General features: G+C 43.7%; 1 protein-coding gene across 1 annotated transcript in view; it reads left to right on the top strand.

The window, feature by feature from the left end:
• Positions 1-4,254: 4,254 nt before the first annotated feature.
• Positions 4,255-18,557, top strand: part of dnmt3bb.1 (DNA (cytosine-5-)-methyltransferase 3 beta, duplicate b.1) — a gene marked incomplete at both ends in the record, with an annotated part of 28,091 nt that continues 13,788 nt past the window's right edge. The window contains 4 exons of the mRNA XM_080854165.1: positions 4,255-4,437; positions 15,186-15,333; positions 16,936-17,018; positions 18,089-18,241. Coding sequence (XP_080710291.1) covers positions 4,255-4,437; positions 15,186-15,333; positions 16,936-17,018; positions 18,089-18,241 — 567 coding nt within the window. The remainder of the gene's footprint in view (positions 4,438-15,185; positions 15,334-16,935; positions 17,019-18,088; positions 18,242-18,557) is intronic.

Below are 18,557 nucleotides of genomic sequence, written 5' to 3'. Positions count from 1 at the left end.
TCAACATGAAAGGGTAGTCTGCAGGTGGTATTATGAATATATTATTACTGAAAAGTCTTCTTGTTATAACCACTCTGTTTAGCAAGTTACAAAGTAGCTAGACCTATATCATTGATTATTTAGTCTGTGACAATATGACAAAGGATACCTCTTTATGCTGACAAATCATGCAAGGAAAAGGATTATTCTAACCTTTCTTTTTTTTTTTTTTTACCAATTCTCAACAAAACAAAACAAAACACCTCAAAGTGACTTCGTGACTGTGCTACCAGATCAGCTTTGCAGACCAGTGTAGTTTGTATGTCCCATCAAGTCAACCAAAGCCAAGAGAAAGTAACAAAATGTCTCATACACCAGCAGGCATATCTAAAATGTTTTATCAGGAATATGAATACTCAAACCACAGTTGTTGAATAATGTATCACTTAAGTTATCACTATCATATGTCATCAGAGAAATAGCCTAGTATGAGTGTGAGCAACCATGAAAAAATTAAGTTGCACCTAAATTTAGACTACACCTGCATGTGCTTCTACTACTTGGGCGAACATGACTTTTTCTTTAATCCATAGCTTTCTTCCTGCTTCCTGAGGTGTGTAATCAAACAAGGAAAGCTCAAAGGGCATTTTTGATGGCACCACTGATCTGTGTACTGTACACTCTGTTCCCTCACACGAATGCGTAAAGTCAGTAAAAACGAATATGCATCTCGGATAGAAATTCATCGTAGATTGCCAGAGACAATTTCATATGCATACAGAAATCGAGGAAGTATGATTATTCCCAAACTCCACTTTTCATTATTTAATTGAAAGGTAAATGGTAAAGGTAAATGTAGTTTTCATTCAAGAACAGTGCGATTCGAGACCCGGGAAAAGTCACGCCTGACAAGTGTGCAAAGAGAGCGGAGTTCGAAAAGAATCTACACACCTATTTACATACTCGCCCTCGAGGTACATAAGCGCACGAAAAAAGGGGTGAGTGGATAGTGACAAGCCGTGACGCCTTGGCAACTGGTCAACACGCTGGAGGGACCAATCTATAACTTTTTCCCAATCAGACGACGACTACAGCAACAGGTAAATTATTCGAACTCAGGGTTTTCCTGATAGATCAGCTTCACTACTGTAGCCTACTCGCTGTGTGTATTCAATGAGAGTTGAACCAGCATGGCTGCGACCAACTGAAAGAAAACACTACCTGATACATAAGTATGACCACTACTTTTCCTTTTGCAAAGTAATTACTTGAACGCAACCTTTGCTCATTTTACAACGGGTAAGTGATTGCAAGAAGCACATAATTTATTCTGCAATGTGCATTAAGGCGGTGGACGTTGAATATTATTTAAGGTACGTGCTATGGGAAATGGATTCACCATCAAACCTAACTTTCAAATGTACGACGTTGACCGTGTTCACTATGCGCTTAAATATCGATTATTTCTGTCTCGAAAAAGGATGAGTAAAGTGTTAAACAATTAAACTCTTCGTGGTGTCTGGACATGCCCGTTGAAGGCGTTATCCAGATGTTTCGGCTGATAATTATAATAGCAAGAGATTGCCCTTTGTGCGTTTTTCTGGTCATTAAGCTGCATATTTTGCTTTAAGGCTGTTTTGATAAAGTGTGGATGGAACACGAGGTGAAATTATAAGATCACTCTTATGGCTGTTCCACGAACTTGAACTAGACGTGATTGGAGCGTGCTCAAAGCGTGCGCTCTTCCAGCGCTAACGCGGTTACAAAATAGATTGCAGTGTTTCCATGCAAGCAAGCGCATGCCCAAAAGTAAAAGTTTAATTGCTACTTTGTATAGGCTGATGTTTGCTGTTTGCCATTCTTGAGAATAGCCTGGCAAAGAATTTTGCGATTCATTTGGCAGTCGCCCTTATATTTAAATGTTACAACAAAATCCACGAAAGTAAAACTGCACTGTCCGGTGTCCGTGATAGATTTTGGTGGATTACAAGCAATTTCTTGGATTAGCCTATTCTGTTTCGACGGATTACTTAATGTCTCTCAAAAATCTGACCATCTTTAGTTAGAACATTTGAACACGTGAGTACAGACAAACGTACAGGAGCTAGGCTACTCATCAGTTCTCTTTACTTTTCTCTTAACTGACAAGCCATTCGCCTTAGTGGCGATGTATAGCCAGGTCAAGACCGCCGAATACCACAGTGAAGTGAAGGCGTTCGTTTCCTATATTCTGAGAATGGGATGCATTGGTGATTTATGGGGATGAAAGAACTAGTGATTAATGCGACTATAAGCTTTCGACGTTACATCGCTGCGTGTTGCTCCACTCTTGGGCCTCCCGGAGGAATGTGTTGCTTTTTGCAAGGCACTTTGTCAAAAGATAACCCATGCAACATTTAGGTCACTCCTTGGGGAACATGTTAACCCTTCAATGTGGTTTTTACTTTAAATGTATTCTGGGACTTTGCATTTTATCAATACCTTTTTGGAGAAATATCTCCAAAAAGTGTGTGTGGCTTTACTTATTGGCCATGGATTTCCAGAATGTTGTGGAATGACGTAGTCATCAGTCAAATCCTCTGAGGTGGAGACCATAAGTGAAATTAAGGACGGGGAAGACCCGTTAAGGCTCTGACTCATAGTTTTCAAATGATTCAACACGATCAGTTGTTGTATTATATGAGATTAGCCTGAACCATAGAAGTGTGTTTTATATAGTTTTACGGGTTTGCATTTTTTTTTGTATTTTTTGCGTAGCTGTGTTGTGCACATTTGGTCAGGTACCTTTTCAACCCCTTGGAAGTTGCAAAGGCTGCTTGGTGATCCATTGTCTGGGCGAAATGTCAGGTGACCCCTCCCTATGTTCATGTCCTCCAGGGCAAACTCCCTGCCCACTGCTTCATCCCTCCCAACACTCAGGCAAAACTTTGATGTGGCCTCCTATTGTGCTCTTCCCTCTCAACTTCACCAGCTCGCTCATCTTAACAATGGTGCGAGTTTTGACTGTAGGCACGCACTTAGGCATAGGCAGGTGCATTCATACACTCATACACACACACACACACGCACACATTCATCAGGTCAGAGAAAAACTAGACACTTTGTTCTCTCTACTATTTTCTCCACGCAGTTGCTGAATTTGTATATGTGTGTGTGTGTGTGTGTGTGTGTGTATGTGTCCAGACTTGCATGTTTATGTTTGTGTGTGTGTGTGAGAAAGAGCGTGTGTGTGTTATTGGGCTGCATGCATGTATGCGTGTAGCTTTTTGTGAGGGAGTGCTACCATAATTGTCAGGATGCATCTGGCTGGCCTACCTCCTGTGGCAGGAGTCTGGTGTTAATGGGTTTTGAGTGTGCCGCGGTCACAGGGTTCAGCCTCTCAAGATGAAGAAAGTGGCTCAGGAAAGACACTGAGGGGGGGCTTTTCAGTCGCACACAATTGGCCATAACTTCTTGTGTCAACATAACTCCCTCAAGCAGTGCAGCCCGACAGTGTGAGATGGGTTGGCTTAGCTCTATTTTGGAGTGTTTTGTCTGAGATTAGATGTCATAGCTCCTGTAGAAATGTATCTTTAATCAAGTTGTTTCAGGTGATTTTAGAGCATCGAAACGCCAACCATTTCACCACTGAAGAGCTTGGAGTGTAACTTCCACTTTAACTTTACTCCTGCAACTTTATTTTCTTTTTCTGAGGCTAAAGTTTTAAAACAAGTAAGTCTGATGAATAACAGGCTTGATTCTGTTTAAATATGTTGTGCAGGTGACATATTACACAATGAATCTCCAAAAAATGTGTCTTAACAATCTTTTGTGTAATTGTATAGCTTCCTCCTCCACCATATCTGTAATTTTTTTGCACTTTATGACACACCAAGAGTTGGTGAACCCATTCTATGTTTTACTTATCTGATGCTTTTAGTGGCTAGATGTTGTCTTAACTGCAGCAGGCCGTGATGAAGGGTTGACCTCAGTCGTCTTCCCTTTACGCTTGTAACACTATTCAAGGGTTTGGTAAACGACGGAGATGAAAATCTATTCGTCTCCTGAGGGTGCATTGAGGTGTGACCTTTAATCCCTCTCCGGGTTGCCGGACAAGTCTGGTCTGGTCCTCCGTGCGCTAAGGAACAAGCTGCTGTGACACAGGCGTAACCTCTCACCTCTATCTCTCCACAGCTGTGTTGTGGGGCTTTTGCATTTATGTGTAGATTCAGATCAGGTTTTAGACTGTAGACCATATTGGCGATCTGAAGAAGTAGTTCTCTTATTTTACCTACAATGTTGTTTTTTGTTTCAGTGTTGTTGTTGTTGGTTTTCATCATTTTAAATGTATATTATTGTCTGATTGCCACCACAGATTGCCAAACCAGCAAAGGAACGTGGAAGCAAAGCTCAAAAGTAATGCCATCCAACAAATACTCCTCCGCCATCATGGCGGAAAGTGACAAGATGACCGCCACGGTAAGAGGACCTGTTTTTTTATGTCTACTATTAAGAGGAGATAGAAATTAAATCATTAATGCAGAGGGTGATCTGAATGGATGAATGCAGTCACATCCCATCTACATTCAAAGCCCCATGTACAGTAGTACACAGAATACACATCCGTGTGGTGGTGAGTGGGATGTTCCTTAAGCAGGGTTTGCAGATTACTCACTGTTGCCCGCATCCTTTACGTAGGAGGGTTCATGTAGTGGCCAAAGGTGCTATTATAAGCTTGGGTTTCTCTTAAAGAGAGAGGGTGCCACTGCAAAAATATCGGACACATTTTCAGACTCCTTTTTTATTTCCTAATTAAAAGCAGCTGTTTGTTGTTTTCACCTGGTGTGGAGGCATGTACGGCAGATGTATCAAGTTCATAAACTAAAGCATCATTCATACAATAAGCATGGGTTTGCCCAGAGTTTGAGAGCTCAGAAAGATCATTCCAGTACTCACGAACAACCTGCACGGCCCACTGACAATAGAGAATGCATAACCAGAATGGATAACTTGTTATATTCTAAGTGTACATTCAACACTTGAAGGTTTTTAGTCAGAATAAACACACTAATTGTTTAAGGGAGTTTGGCTGTATGCAGGAGAGCTGATAATACTGTCAACCTGGAAATCTTCTTCAGCTGTTAGCTTGCTCACAGCTTGATTTGGCTCGGCCTTGGGTTACAAAACTGTTGCATCAGCACCACGGAGTTCACAATTCAAGCTTGGAAGCCTCTCCTCTTAAGCCGGCAATTGTTTCCATCCTCCAGTAAATCATTGAGTAATTTCGTTGCTTGTCAAAGACAGCTGGGTGTAGTGGATGGAGCAGTGATCTAGCCCGTCCCCCAGGAGATGTGCTCCTTGAAGCCCTGTGCTGATCTCATGGCTCTCTCCGGGATTCAGTCTCTGCACTCAGTTTTTCTAGAGGAGTTGATAAAATGTGAAATAGAGAAAATCCAGACGCAATTGTCCTTAATCTCCCATTGTTCCTGTTGTTTTCTCTCCGTTATGATGTATTCCTTCTTACCTTAACACAGTGCTAAATTCATGCTGTATTGTGAACTGGCTTGTGGGCTTCAGGGTCTCTTTGTAGACTCCTTTCTCTCCACTACTGTCCTGTTTCTCATCCTCTCCTGTTCCCTCTATGCCTCCCTCCATTTCCCTGCTGGCCAGTTGTCAGGCCTCCAGCCCCCGACGTGCACAATCCATTGGCCTCGCTGAGCAAACTGGCGCCTAGAGCTGGACATCTGGCCAGGGCATCCCTTGGCAGACCACAGGCAGCTGCAGCCCCAGAGATGGAGGAAAGAAAGGAGGAGGGAGAGCATGGGAGGGGTGGCACGAAGGCACGCCACAGTGGGATCATTATGTGCTCCGCACAGACCGCTCAGAAGAAGCAGAGTACTCATAGTGTGTTAGCAGAAGCAGCTGAGCTTCAAAAGTACCAGCTAATGTTGGGGAGAGCTTTTGAAGTGTCACAAGGGTCTTTTCATTTAATTTAAGAGAAACATGGCGTCCAGCTGAAATGGTTACACTCTAGATGGCCTTAAACGCATAGCCTACAAGTTTTACACCTTGGAGAAAACATTCGGTATTTCTTTGACATCAGTTCAAGCGATCTTTATGGAAGGAGTCGTCTTACTTTATTTTTGTATTTTTTAAATATTTTTGGGGGGATGACAAAGACATGCTTTTCATCTCCAACAATTGTTACATACTCTGAATTCATGGATGCATTTCACTGTCAAAATTAAAATGCAAATATAATCTTAAATTTGAATTCAAATTTGAGTTTGGGCTCAAAATGAAAATTCCGAGCCAATGGCATAGTCATTTTCACAGCCTTCCACCTCTCAGTCAGCTAATCACGTCGGGAATACAGCACGCCAAGCACTGGAAAATGTTTTAAAACATGACGATATCCTGTGATGAATTTGTATGGCAGGTCTCCCTACTGCCTTTGGTGGTGGCACAGAGAGTTGTTCTGCCATGGCTCTCAGCTTGGCAATAACAATGCTTCTGTCAGTCCCTGAGAATTCTGCCACATGCTAAACTAAAGTTTCACACTGATGAGGTGTGCATGTAGAATCGCCATTACCACTCTCTTCCATCTCATCTGCTACTCGGCGAATTACTCTGACAAGCTCTTCAGCCACCAAGTTTCAAAAAAGTCATGAGATTGAACCAGACAACATTGTAGACATTCCCCATCCATGGCTCAATAAGGATTCTTGAAGAATGCGTTGCATGTTGTGCCAAGAATTCTTAGTCAAACCTGGAAAAAACATACAAATAAAAGGCATCTTTTCTATCGTAATCAGTATTTTAAGTATTTTAAAAAGTACTTTTCACTTTTATACCTCGAGTACATTTCAGATCCCTTTTCCACTTTTATTTGAGTGATGAAATTGAATCAGTACTTCTACTTTTACCTCTCTTTTTTTCTACACAAGTATCTACACTTTAGGCTTTAGGTAAATAGCCCTCCTTAACAAAAACACCTGCTGTACAGGCAGGTACTGTACAAGCAGTGTCCTACACTATAATTGTGCTAATAAGATAAGCTTTGTCGGAAGAGCATCCTAGAATGTGCAGCTAAATCCACCCTATAGTATACAGGATTACAGTTAATCATTAGTCAGGCTACTGTACCAACAGCTGCTCCAAACAGTCACTCAACTACACAGGGGCATGGAAATCAGTGTTGCATGGGAAGCTGGTCAGACAGCAAATTTACTTCACCAGCTTGGGGTTAAACAGGAAGTTAAATCATTCTCCCAGTGAAATTGGAACACCTATTTAAGTGTGATATGCTATGTGTTCTGGCTAGTGAACTGGTTGAATTGGAGAGTGGTGTGTACACTTTTTAAATCTACACTTGAATGTGTAACCTGAAGAGGCTTTATTTAATCAAATATTGTTCGTCACTGGTCACGAACAATCCAGCTAAACAAAACAGCGTCGCTTTGCTGAATCTACTTGTGGGTCAGAGGCTTCATTAGACAAAAGTATATTCGTGTATTTGAGAAATCGTTAGTTGAAAGGCTGTAGGAAGGAATTTTGGGACAAAAATATTAACCTTTCTTCAAAGATTAAAAGCTGATTTTTTTCTCTTCCTTTGATCTTTCACTTCTGCCTGTGGCAGAAAGAACTCAATTCCGTCACTTGGAAATACCTGCCTGGTTATTCTTAGTCATCACACCTTGGAGCCCAGGTGCAACACTTTGTGCCGGCATATTTGCCTATGACTCAACAGAAGGGGGTGGGCAGAGGAGGGGGAACGACAGAGCAGGGGGACTTTCTTCTCTCTTTTCTCTCTTTCTCACTTTCTCCGCCTCCTTCAGGTTTTACTAAAAGCCATGAACTTTAACATGAACTTTACTATTTTCAGGTTTCAAGACAATTGTGTTGTGCTGGATTGGTAGTCATTACACCACTGTTGGTGTTTAAGAGGTAGGGTGGTAGGTTTGGTGTATAGGTGTGCATTTGCTCATGCACTCATTGCATGCGCTCTAAACTGGTCAGTGCATGTGTTTGCAGGTGCCTTTTTAATGCAGTGCGCTAACTCACTCTCTCATCCTAATGAGATTGGCCATTGACACAGCTGTGTGGTGGGTCAGAGAGAGGATATGAGGATGCACACTTAGGCCCTTTCCCATTTCTAATCTCCACCCCTACCCCTTGGCCCTCGCCTTTTCAAACGGAGCAATAACGTAGGTGTAGGCGTAGGGCTTGAAACGCTAGCCCTACAAATTGGGATATCCCTTCAACAATTACGTACGTCATCAGTACGCTGCGTCAGCTGTTACATAGCCGGAGAGCGACAGCTGTCACTCACCAGACATAAACAAACATGGCGCCTGCAGCTGTTGTTTACACAATGCAACATTTCATCAAACAAGTTTTAAAACCATGAATTACAAAGAAATTACCCTACCTTTCTGTCTTAATGTGAATTGGGATAGCCCTACCCCTACACGTGAACGCGCAAAACGTAGGGGAAGGGGAAAGGCGTAGGGCTAAGGGGTGTAATGGGATGCAGCCTTACTCTTTCAGTTGTGTGGTGGACCAGAGAGAGGATATGAGGATGCACACTTACTCTTTCAGCTGTGTGGTGGACCAGAGAGAGGATAGGAGGATGCACACTTACTCTTTCAGCTGTGTGGTGGACCAGAGAGAGGATATGAGGATGCACACTTACACTTTCAGCTGTGTGGTGGACCAGAGAGAGGATATGAGGATTAGAGCTGTCAACGAATATTCTAAAGTCGAATATATATTCGAATAGTTGTGAAAAACAGAATTTCGAATGTGAAAATAATATTATATAGAATATTAAAAAAACCAAAACACAACACAACAGTGGCAGAAGCAGCGCGACTGTCCGTTTTGTGGGTAGGCACGCCCCTGAGGTCAGGGACAGGTCTTTTTTATTATCACATCAGCAAGGTCATGGACAGGTCACAGGAGACGCACTGTCTGGCACAGCGTCACTGCTGACAGTTTGCTTGCGTGGAAAATAGCAGAAAGTGCAGAACCCAGCCTGACCGCAACCGGGAAAGTGATTGTAACCCCCAAAAATCTGAAGAGTGATGTCTGGAAATATTTCAGATTTGGGTCAGTTGATGGTAAACGTGTTGAGCCTACAGCTAAAGTAGTGTGTAAGCTAGAGTGAGCTTACCATTCAACAACTAGCAACTTGAGGCAACATCTTCAAAAAGTGCACCCAAGTGAATATGGCATAATATGTGGAACTTCGGCGAAACAGCCACGTCTGGATACATATTTTCAGGCCTAAGACCCGACAGTGACCGTGCACTGAAAATTCCTGACAATCAGTGACAATGGAATAAAGTGCAGTCAGTTTTTTCCCCTTTTTTATACAAGCGCCAAGAATGTAAGTAGCCTCTTTCGTTTTTATTAGCACTTTATGTTTTATGAACCTCAGGGTAAAAGTTCTTTGTTGTCACATTTCTCGGAATTGTGTGCCTCATTTTATTTAACGTAATCAGAAACATCACTAGTGTGGGCTAGTCACTACTGTAATGACATGTATATTGCATGAATAAACTAGACTAGATAGGCTACAACCGCTTCATGCACTGGTTTGATTATTTCTCGTTTCATGCATAGGAAAAGTTCCATGTTTACCACAGCACAGCTCGCTCAGAGCGTTCAATGTCGGTTCTATACTGTGAGACTTAAATTAATGTTAATAACATTTGTTTCAATCACTAAATGGAGCCTGCCATATTTGGGACAAGAATCGCTTGCACAAAGTACACAGCAGCCGTGGTGGGGCTGGCGTTGGTGTCACTCAGCCAGGGAGAATTAGTGTTGAGCTGGTCACCCCAGCAGACTCCGTCGGTGTTGGCTGGCAACTCCATCGTTGTCTGTTAAGCTAGCAGCTACTGTTTTGTGCACTCATAATACACTACCTATATACATAAAAAAAAAAAAAAAATAATAATTTTTTTTTTTAATTGTCACCGATACCCGATCTAGAAATGTCTTCAATATCGGTACCGTGCATCCCTAATAATTTGTGCCTAATGCGCATTGCCAGAAATTTGAATATATTCAAATAAATGTGTTTTTTTAAAGGGAATATTTGAACGTCATTTTTGAGCAATTTTGACAGTCTTAATGAGGATGCACACTTACTCTTTACGCTCTTGTCGGCACTTGTCACTCCACATGTCCTCAGAATTTCCAGGGAAAATGGAGTGAGCGACTGCAGGCCCACATGCAGTGAGAGGGAAAGAGAGAGATAGAGATAGAGTTGGAAAGTCTTTTGGGAAGTGTGGATATGTACAGGCGAGATGTTTTAGCCCTTCTGGCCAGGCCGCTTCAACACTCGTGTTTGGGCTGAATGTGTCTGGTGAGAAGCGGTCTCATGAACCAGTCACATGGCAGCACCAGAGATTTGAAATCTGAGGATGGACAGTTTGTGTGTTGTACAGGTGTTAATGGTTTGTGTTTGTGTGTGTGTGTGTCAGTAGATGAGTGAGTGTGTGTGCAGGCTTGGATGATATGTGTCCGTTGTATCCTTCGGCATACAGCGTGGATGTGCCTGGGCGCAGCTCCAAATGCCTCCCATTAAATGCCCCCAAACATTTGCTATGAGCTTTACAGGGGATTATTCATCATTATTGTTTTATTTACTTACACAATTCTGCACACTTCAGTACAGTGTCTGTGATCAAGCATGTTTAACAGTGGCATTTACTTTTTAAATAGTAATCCAAAGTATGTCCCTGTATGAAGATGGGTCATTTTTGTAGGTAATTTGGGTATATAAGTATATTCTTGCATGTAACACTAAATGTGTGTGTGTGTCTGTGTGTGCGTGTGTAGGTAATGTAAATCTGTGAGAGTAGGTATGTTGGTTGGCGCACAGCAGTGATGCTGAGAGGGGATTTTCAGCCACCTGGGCCTTTGCCTCAGCTTTTCCTGACTTTCCTTTCTTCCGTCCTTCAATCTCACAAAAGCCGACTTTAGACGAATCTTATGGGGCCCCTCTCCCAGCTCCCAGTGAGGCTGTATGGGCAGGAGAGGAGGGTTGGTGGGGAGGCGTGGGGGTGGGGGTTAGGGGGGAGGCACAAAGGCGAGGAGCAGGACTGAATGACTCTCTAAACTGGTTCACCACATTCCCTACATCAGCAGCACCTCCTTACTTGCTAACCACCCTCCACTCCACCCCACCCCTCTCCAGAACCAGACCCCAACTACTCTTTGCAAGAGAAGGGGCGCACATGTGCCACTGTGTGTGTGTGTGTTTGTGTGTGTGTGTGTGTGTGTGTGTGTGTGTGTGTGTGTGTGTGTGTGTGTGTGTGTGTGTGTGTGTGTGTGTGTGTGTGTGTGTGTGTGTGTGTGTGTGAGAGAGAGAGAGAGAGAGAGAGAGAGTATATCTGAATGTTTAGATAAAGAGAGGAGATGGAGAAGGACAAAGCAAGCAGTCACTTACCACCCCAAAAAACCTACAGTTAAATATCTGTCACTGAATTCACGCCCAGCCCAAGATTTGGTGTGATTTAAGAGGACTTCCACCGGTGGTTTGTTTTCCACGAGCCATCACACATCAACCATGATGTGATCTGTTAGCCATTCAGGTTTCCTGAGTCAGATTTCAAAAGATCACGACACATCATTGAAAAATCTGAACCCTTTACATGGTTTATAGGATTAAGATGGTTGAATGCATCTCTTACCTTAAACCCACCTGTAGCTCTGGTGCACGCCGCACAAACCCAAGTAGCCCAAGTTTCAGAAGTATTATGAATGTTTCTTTGTCTAAATGGGTCTATGTGGTATCTATAGAGCCTGTTCTTTAGCAATAGGTATGTGATTTGCTGATTGTTGCTGGTGAGGTTAAATACCAAGGTATTGAATGACACATGTCTTTGAAAGAGACATCCTCATTGGTATTAAACATTTTTGTTCTGTGGCATAAAAGTATGAACTGTCTTTCATGTATGTATGAAAGTATGAAAAACCTTTTGGCTAAGCACTAATGTGCTGCCAAAATGTATTGTTTTACACAAAATACTTTTGTCTCATGCCGTCTAGACCATGCACATTTATTCATGATGCAACCTGACAAGCTCGTTATAAATAAAGATGTGGATATGAGCAATGCATATTTCAAAAATGTTCAAAACAACCATTCAAATCAATGAACCATTCAGGTTGCAGTCAAGCAATGGTCACTTAGCACATCTCGTAATGCATTGGCCCACTGTAAAAGCAGTGCACCTTGTAGTCCGTGTTGAGTTTGTTGGGGTGGTATGCAAGAGTCTGCTGTAAGTGGAGGGGGCTCAGTGGAGGGGGCTCAGTGGAGGGGTTGTGGTCCAGACAGCTACACCCCCCCCCCCCCCCCCCCATATCCCCCCCGCCCAAGGTACAGTAGAGCAGTGCAGGGCTGGGCTGAGGGGTGACTGGGTCCACGGCGAAGGCCTGGGCAGGAGGGACACAGGGGCTGTGAGCGCAGCGGTGTGTCTGTCTGGGGATTGGGGGGGGGGATGTAGGGGCAGGGGCAGGGGCCGGAGCTGAGGGGGGCGAGTGCAGGGGTTGGGGTAAAAGAGGGTGGATGGGGCTTGCTCAGGTCTAATCTCTCTAATGAGGGAGGCGTATTCAGCCCTCCCTCAGGCCAAGTCTTTTCTTTTCTTTCATCAGTGTTTTCTCTTTCTGCCTCCGCTCCCCCCACAACCCAGCTCCCCGCTCTGTCGCTCTTTCATTTTTTTCTCTCTCTCTTTCTCTTTCTGTCTTGCTTCCATACTGGCTTGTGCTCCTTTTTGCTGATGTGGTTAAGATTTAAGTTTTCCGAGTCTTGTGAACAACAATGACTATGTATTTCTATTGAAATTACTTATTAGTGTGCTGATATGTAAGCTAAACTGTCTGGTCAATGTGTCGAATCATGTCTGGATAAGGGAGACTTCAGAGTGTGAGAGAATGAGAGTTTGTGTGTGTGTGTGTGTGTGTCTGTGTGTGTGTGTGTGTGTGTGTGTGTGTGTGTGTGTGTGTGTGTGTGTGTGTGTTCGTGCGTGCGTGCATCAGCCTGCTCTGGCAGTGGCGAGTGGTGCTGAATCCGCTGTAGCACAGCTGCGGCGTGAATGATGTCTGGCATTCCAGCGGAAGATTCCAGATACATGTGACAGCGGTCCTCATTGTTCCCGTGGCACGGTCGAGCTTCCCGAGGGCCAAGAATGAGCCCCCTCCTCTCGGGCCGAGCTCTGCCTGCTGGCTCGGGATCCCTCGCCCATCACCCCTGCCACCCCTGCCACCCCTAACCCCTCAACCCCTGCCTGCTGCACACGGCTGGTGTATGGAGACACCTTGTAAATGAGCTCAGTGCTTTCACTTTACATGCTGCAACTTGCACACGTGCTCATGAGCAAACAGCGCTGAAGACTGATCAAGGATTAAGCCTTGTTGTCGCAACAAACTTCTGAATGCAATGCGGTGGCATATGATCTGAATAAGCCCTTCAACCAGGTGTTAGTGAAGCTCCTTATCATCATGTGGCGAGAACAGTGGGTTATCTGTCCTCTTGCATGTGTATGTTGCAGTTGAACAGCACTCGCCTGCTAATGCTACCTAAAAGCCAACATTTTAGAATGGTGCTTGTCATGTTGTAACATGGCCGGTGCTGGCAAGACATCCATCTCTTGGCAGCCAGGCAAAGGCAGAGAGTAAGAGAGAGAGAGAGTAAGAGAGAGAGAGAGAGACGGAATGTATCCATGCCAGAGTCGGTGGAAGAGGAGGGGAAATGAGATCAGGCGAAGAAAAGACAGGAGTGATAATTAAAGATGTGCTAAGGTATCGCCATGCCAACAGCTAGTTTTCATGATTCATGATTCAGACATATATCTATATATACTGTATATAAATGTGTGTGTGTGTGTGTGTGTATATTTGGGAAATAATTGTAACAGGCCACCTATACAACTAGAACCACTAGGTCATCATTACAGTTCAGCAGCAGAGCCAATCAATTGAAAAAGCCAGAATAGTAGACACAGGTTTATCAGAGGTCAGAGGTGCCTTGTGTAGTAAGGCCTAGGAAAAAAAAATTGTGTTTCCTGTTTCCCGACCGACCCTAAAAAAACATGCTGACCCTAGCCTTTTTTTTGGGGTGGTCCGCGGACATAAATGAAAAAAGCCAGCGGGCTTTACTTAAAATTGACATGAGAACCGTTGAGACTCAACTGAAAGAGCTCTCCATTCCTCTCTTCCGTGATGGACTCACTTGTGTTTTCTCCACTCAAAATGTGACTAACGGAAAAAAAAATGTACGGATATGAAGATGTCGGTTGCAAAGTTCACGGCTTGCACTCTAAAGCAAACGTAAATTACCTCGCAAATTTTCCCATTACGTGTTTTAACGAAGAGACGAGTGTAGAAGTGACAGGGGCGTCGTGGTAACCCATATTTATTTTCTGAGGAAAACTCATCCAAAAGACTAATAAAATCACATGGCATTTGCAACTCGGTGAGCAATAGAACAAACCACGGACCTCTATAACCTGCAGTAATAAAGTACCCTGTGCGAATCTGTGCTTTTAAGATGGGATCTGTTTGGACTTAGTGAAACACATCGCTGCCAGATATATTCAATCAATACGACATCACATCTGACACACATCTCTAATGGGAATGTGGAAATGTATAACATTTATCGGTACAAACACTTGTAAAGCCTTTGTAAATACAGATTAGTTTACGACAAGCAAAGGGGTAGCCCGTATTGGTTTATACAGAGTGCGTTTGGGACGATTTCAGGTTTGTACTATAGGCTCTACTGAACATAAAATATGTGTTTGCAGTCATGTTTGCAGTCATGATTGTCCTATCTAATGAAGGATAAATGTATCCACAGATTTGTAACCATTATGCACAAAATTAAAGTATGACATTAAAAAAAGAAATGTCCTCATGTATTTCAGTTTTACTCTGTTATCACTAGAGTTTTGACCATAGTCTTAAAAAAATAAATAAAAAAAAGATAAACCCTACCCTAAATTTTTCAGGGCTGAAACAGGAAATACAAAAAAAAAATCCTAGGCCTTAAGGTGTAGTGCCTCGTCAAAAATGTGTGAGGTGCAATCTACACAAAAACAGTGTAAATTACTGATGTGTGGAAAGTGTAACATACAGTATTTCTTTACCTCTTAACATACTGTAAGTTGTGCTTTGGGTTTTCTAACTGTGGTCCTTCTGTGGCCTCTCAGGCTGCAGTAAATGGAGACGCGTTGGCGGTGGAAGGGTCAGAGAACGACAGTGGCCTGAAGATGGCCAGTGAGAACAGCCCTCTGACGGCCGCAGAGCCCCCCTCACCTTTCAGCCCAAAGCAGAATGGAGATGCTGCTTCGCCCGCCGGTAAGAAACCCCATCTCTCTTCCTCTCTCTCTCCCTCACAAACACAAACACACACACACTTATTTCACATTCCCATGGTTCCATCACACATCCTTCCTCTAGATCACTTTGTAACTGAGCTCATATCACTGACTCTGAGAACACGGTAATGCAACTAAATGCTGTAATAAATCAAATCCTAACCAAGCCAAACCTGGCAAGAAGATGAGGCTTAACATCCTTTACCTCAGCCAAAGCCTATCCATCTTTTTCACTTCATCCATATTGATTAATTCCTAATGAAATATCCCAATGTGGCGTCTATTGTTAACCCCCTAGACTGCAGCTCTGTAGAATGGGCTGGTTTAGTCTCGTCATCTGGAGCTCTGCTTGTGCCCTCTGCCATGGGCTTACTGAACTGAACCAGTTACGGAAACACACACTGTATGCTCCTCGCTGTTTAACTATGGAGCCTTTAGGTAAACTTTGGTTGGTGCTGGAACTAAACAAAGATCATTCAGATTCAGAGTGTCATTGCCGTGGGTTATTTTAGGGAGGCGCACCATAAAGCTGGTAGCCATCACATTCCCACACACCATTTTCTGATCTCTCCTCCATCCTCAAGGTTGCCACCCGATACCCCCTCAGCCAGACCGTGACTCTCATCACTGTCAGCTCTGAGGCCGGGCATCCTCTCTCATAATACTCCCATCATGACCTGCTTTTTACATTTGCCGACTAAGGTTACTCGTCTCCCTCCAGAGCAGCCATGCTGACTAGCATCTGTGTTGTCTCTAGACACACTCTGATCACAGTCCCACACAGTCAAGGAAACGACAGATACTTACACAGACTTACTTTACTTACAGTTTTATTTTTAAGATGTCAGCAGAGTTGAGGAACAAATTATTCTTTAGATAAATGTGCTGAGTTGTATTTACATCATGGCTGAAGTCACTGGGAGAAATATGCTCTTGCCATTCTTGTGTTCATTCTTGTGCATTCTTGAGGTCTGAAATTGTATTGCTTTCAAGTGTAGTTTTAATGGCTTTCTTCATAAAATACGAATGCTCACAAACACACTGCCAGCAACACACGCTTCCAAAATACTTTTTGAACCCATCTGGGTTTAAATGATGGCTCAACCAAGCATCCACACATCCAGATGTGCACGCCCAGTCGTCCCCTGGAATGCTAGACCTCATTTATACTGTGGATGAGCTGCAGCAGATTGAGCTCTGCTCTGCTAGAGTGGACTGGGACACACACAAACACACACACACACACACACACACACTCACACTCACACTCACACATACATTCACACTCTCACACACACATTCACACACACACTCACAGACATGGACACACACAAACACACACGCACACACACACACACACACACACACACACTCACAGACATGGACATAGATACATACACACACAGAAACACACACACACACTCACACTCAGAAACATGGACACCCACACACTCAGACACACACAGGCAGTAAGCAGAATAAGATGCAGGCACATGCAGACCAGCTTGGATACAGTCAAGGTCTCTGTGCACTCATCCCACCTGTAGCCTCTCCCCCTCACTCTCTTTCTCACCCCACACAGACGCAAACGAGAACCAGCTGTCGGCCAACAGGAAGAGAATGCGCAAGCGCTCCGTATCAGAGGACGAGTCCTCCTCCTGCGAGGTACAGCATTTTTACAAGCCCGCTCAGTCTCTGATTCAACTTGGGTGGTGGTTTTAACACCTAGCCAAAGCCACAATAGGGCAAGAAATAGTGAGCAAAATGACATTGATGCCTTAAGCTATCAGGGCTCTTGGGGTAAGTGGAAAATGTATTGCTTGCAGACACTTAGAGAGTGGACAGACATATGAGCTTATGAAGAGTGTCAGCAGATGCAGTGAAACATGCAGTCTTCAGTTAGGCGTGAATGCCAGCGGAGGAGATTGAGTGGGAGTACATGACTTGAATTCTGTCTTTATGAACCCCAGGTTCTGAGATTGCTTAAGCAGAAGCGTGACTCACAGCCAGGGCTGCCACAGCAGGCCCCTGGGGGTCCTCTAGCCGTCGCCGTAGGGCATGAGCGCATCGAGCGATTGCATCAAGGCAGCCAGACAAACAGGTTCTGAGAGTCTGTAATTGGAGCATGGCTTTGAGAACATAGCCTTGGTCTTGGATCATTTTTGGGTGCTTGGGTGTCAAATTTAGGTTGTTTGGGGTCATTTTGGTCATATTGTTCATTTTTAAATACCAGTTCCCAGGCTTGGAAAAGTAAATCATTGTTTTTGTTTTTGTACTCCTTCATGGATAATGTTTTAGCTGTGCGAATTTCTGCAGTGTCATTCAGTTTTTAGTCTTTCCTGACATGTAGCCTATTAGAATTGGAATGGAAAGGTTGTTGTTTAATTTGTATCTAATAATTAAGCCCAACCTGTGGAGTAAAGTCCGCAATTTTGTGTATTTGTAGGTTGTAGAACGTCGTGGAAATTTCATCAAAGGTTCTTAAAAAGTCACAGAAAAGTTTTACAATGTTGTCAATGAAAATGGGCAGGAAACCTGTATAGTGGAAGAAGAACGAGACGAGCAGTGTGCTGTGACTGTGAGGTCAAGATAGAGAGAAAATAGAGCTCAAAATCTAGAAGGTGTCACAAGTCGCAGATATGTAAGAAGCTGAGAAGATCTGTAATGTGTTTTTGTAGTTATGTATTAGTGGTGTGAATGTGTGTTTGAAATGCTTCTGCACCACCCTGTCCCAGGAGGAGAAGGCGCGTGTACAACCAGCCTGTGCATCCAGCCTAAGGCAGAGGCCTTCCCCCAGGACCATCTTCCAGGCAGGCCTGACCCCCCACAGCAAGCCCCGCAGCAGGGAGAGAGGTCGCCAGGGCAAGGCAGACCGCAGTAGCCTTCTGGTGAGGCACTAGACCAGAGAAATCTCACCTCAAAGCATGAGCACACACACACATACACATGCACACACAGACACATGCAAACATTTCCACACACACTCTGTTTTTTTATTTCTCTTTCCCTCACTTTTTATTATTCTCTTACACATTTTCAGTTTCAGACCTTCCCTGAAAACATTTACTTCTTTACATGGACACTGATAATGATTAACTGATCATGAATGGTTAACCACATCTCATTCATGCATGCTTCTCTGTGCTACTTCTTGGTGAATCAGTGCTCCCTCAAGGGTTAAACAAATTACAGAGAGGACAGTAC

Source organism: Sprattus sprattus, assembly GCF_963457725.1.
Source record: "Sprattus sprattus genome assembly, chromosome: 16".
NCBI classification, from domain to species: Eukaryota; Metazoa; Chordata; class Actinopteri; order Clupeiformes; family Clupeidae; genus Sprattus; species Sprattus sprattus.
The sequence above is the reverse complement of the archived record's forward strand: the minus strand, read 5'-3'. Positions and strand labels throughout refer to the sequence as shown.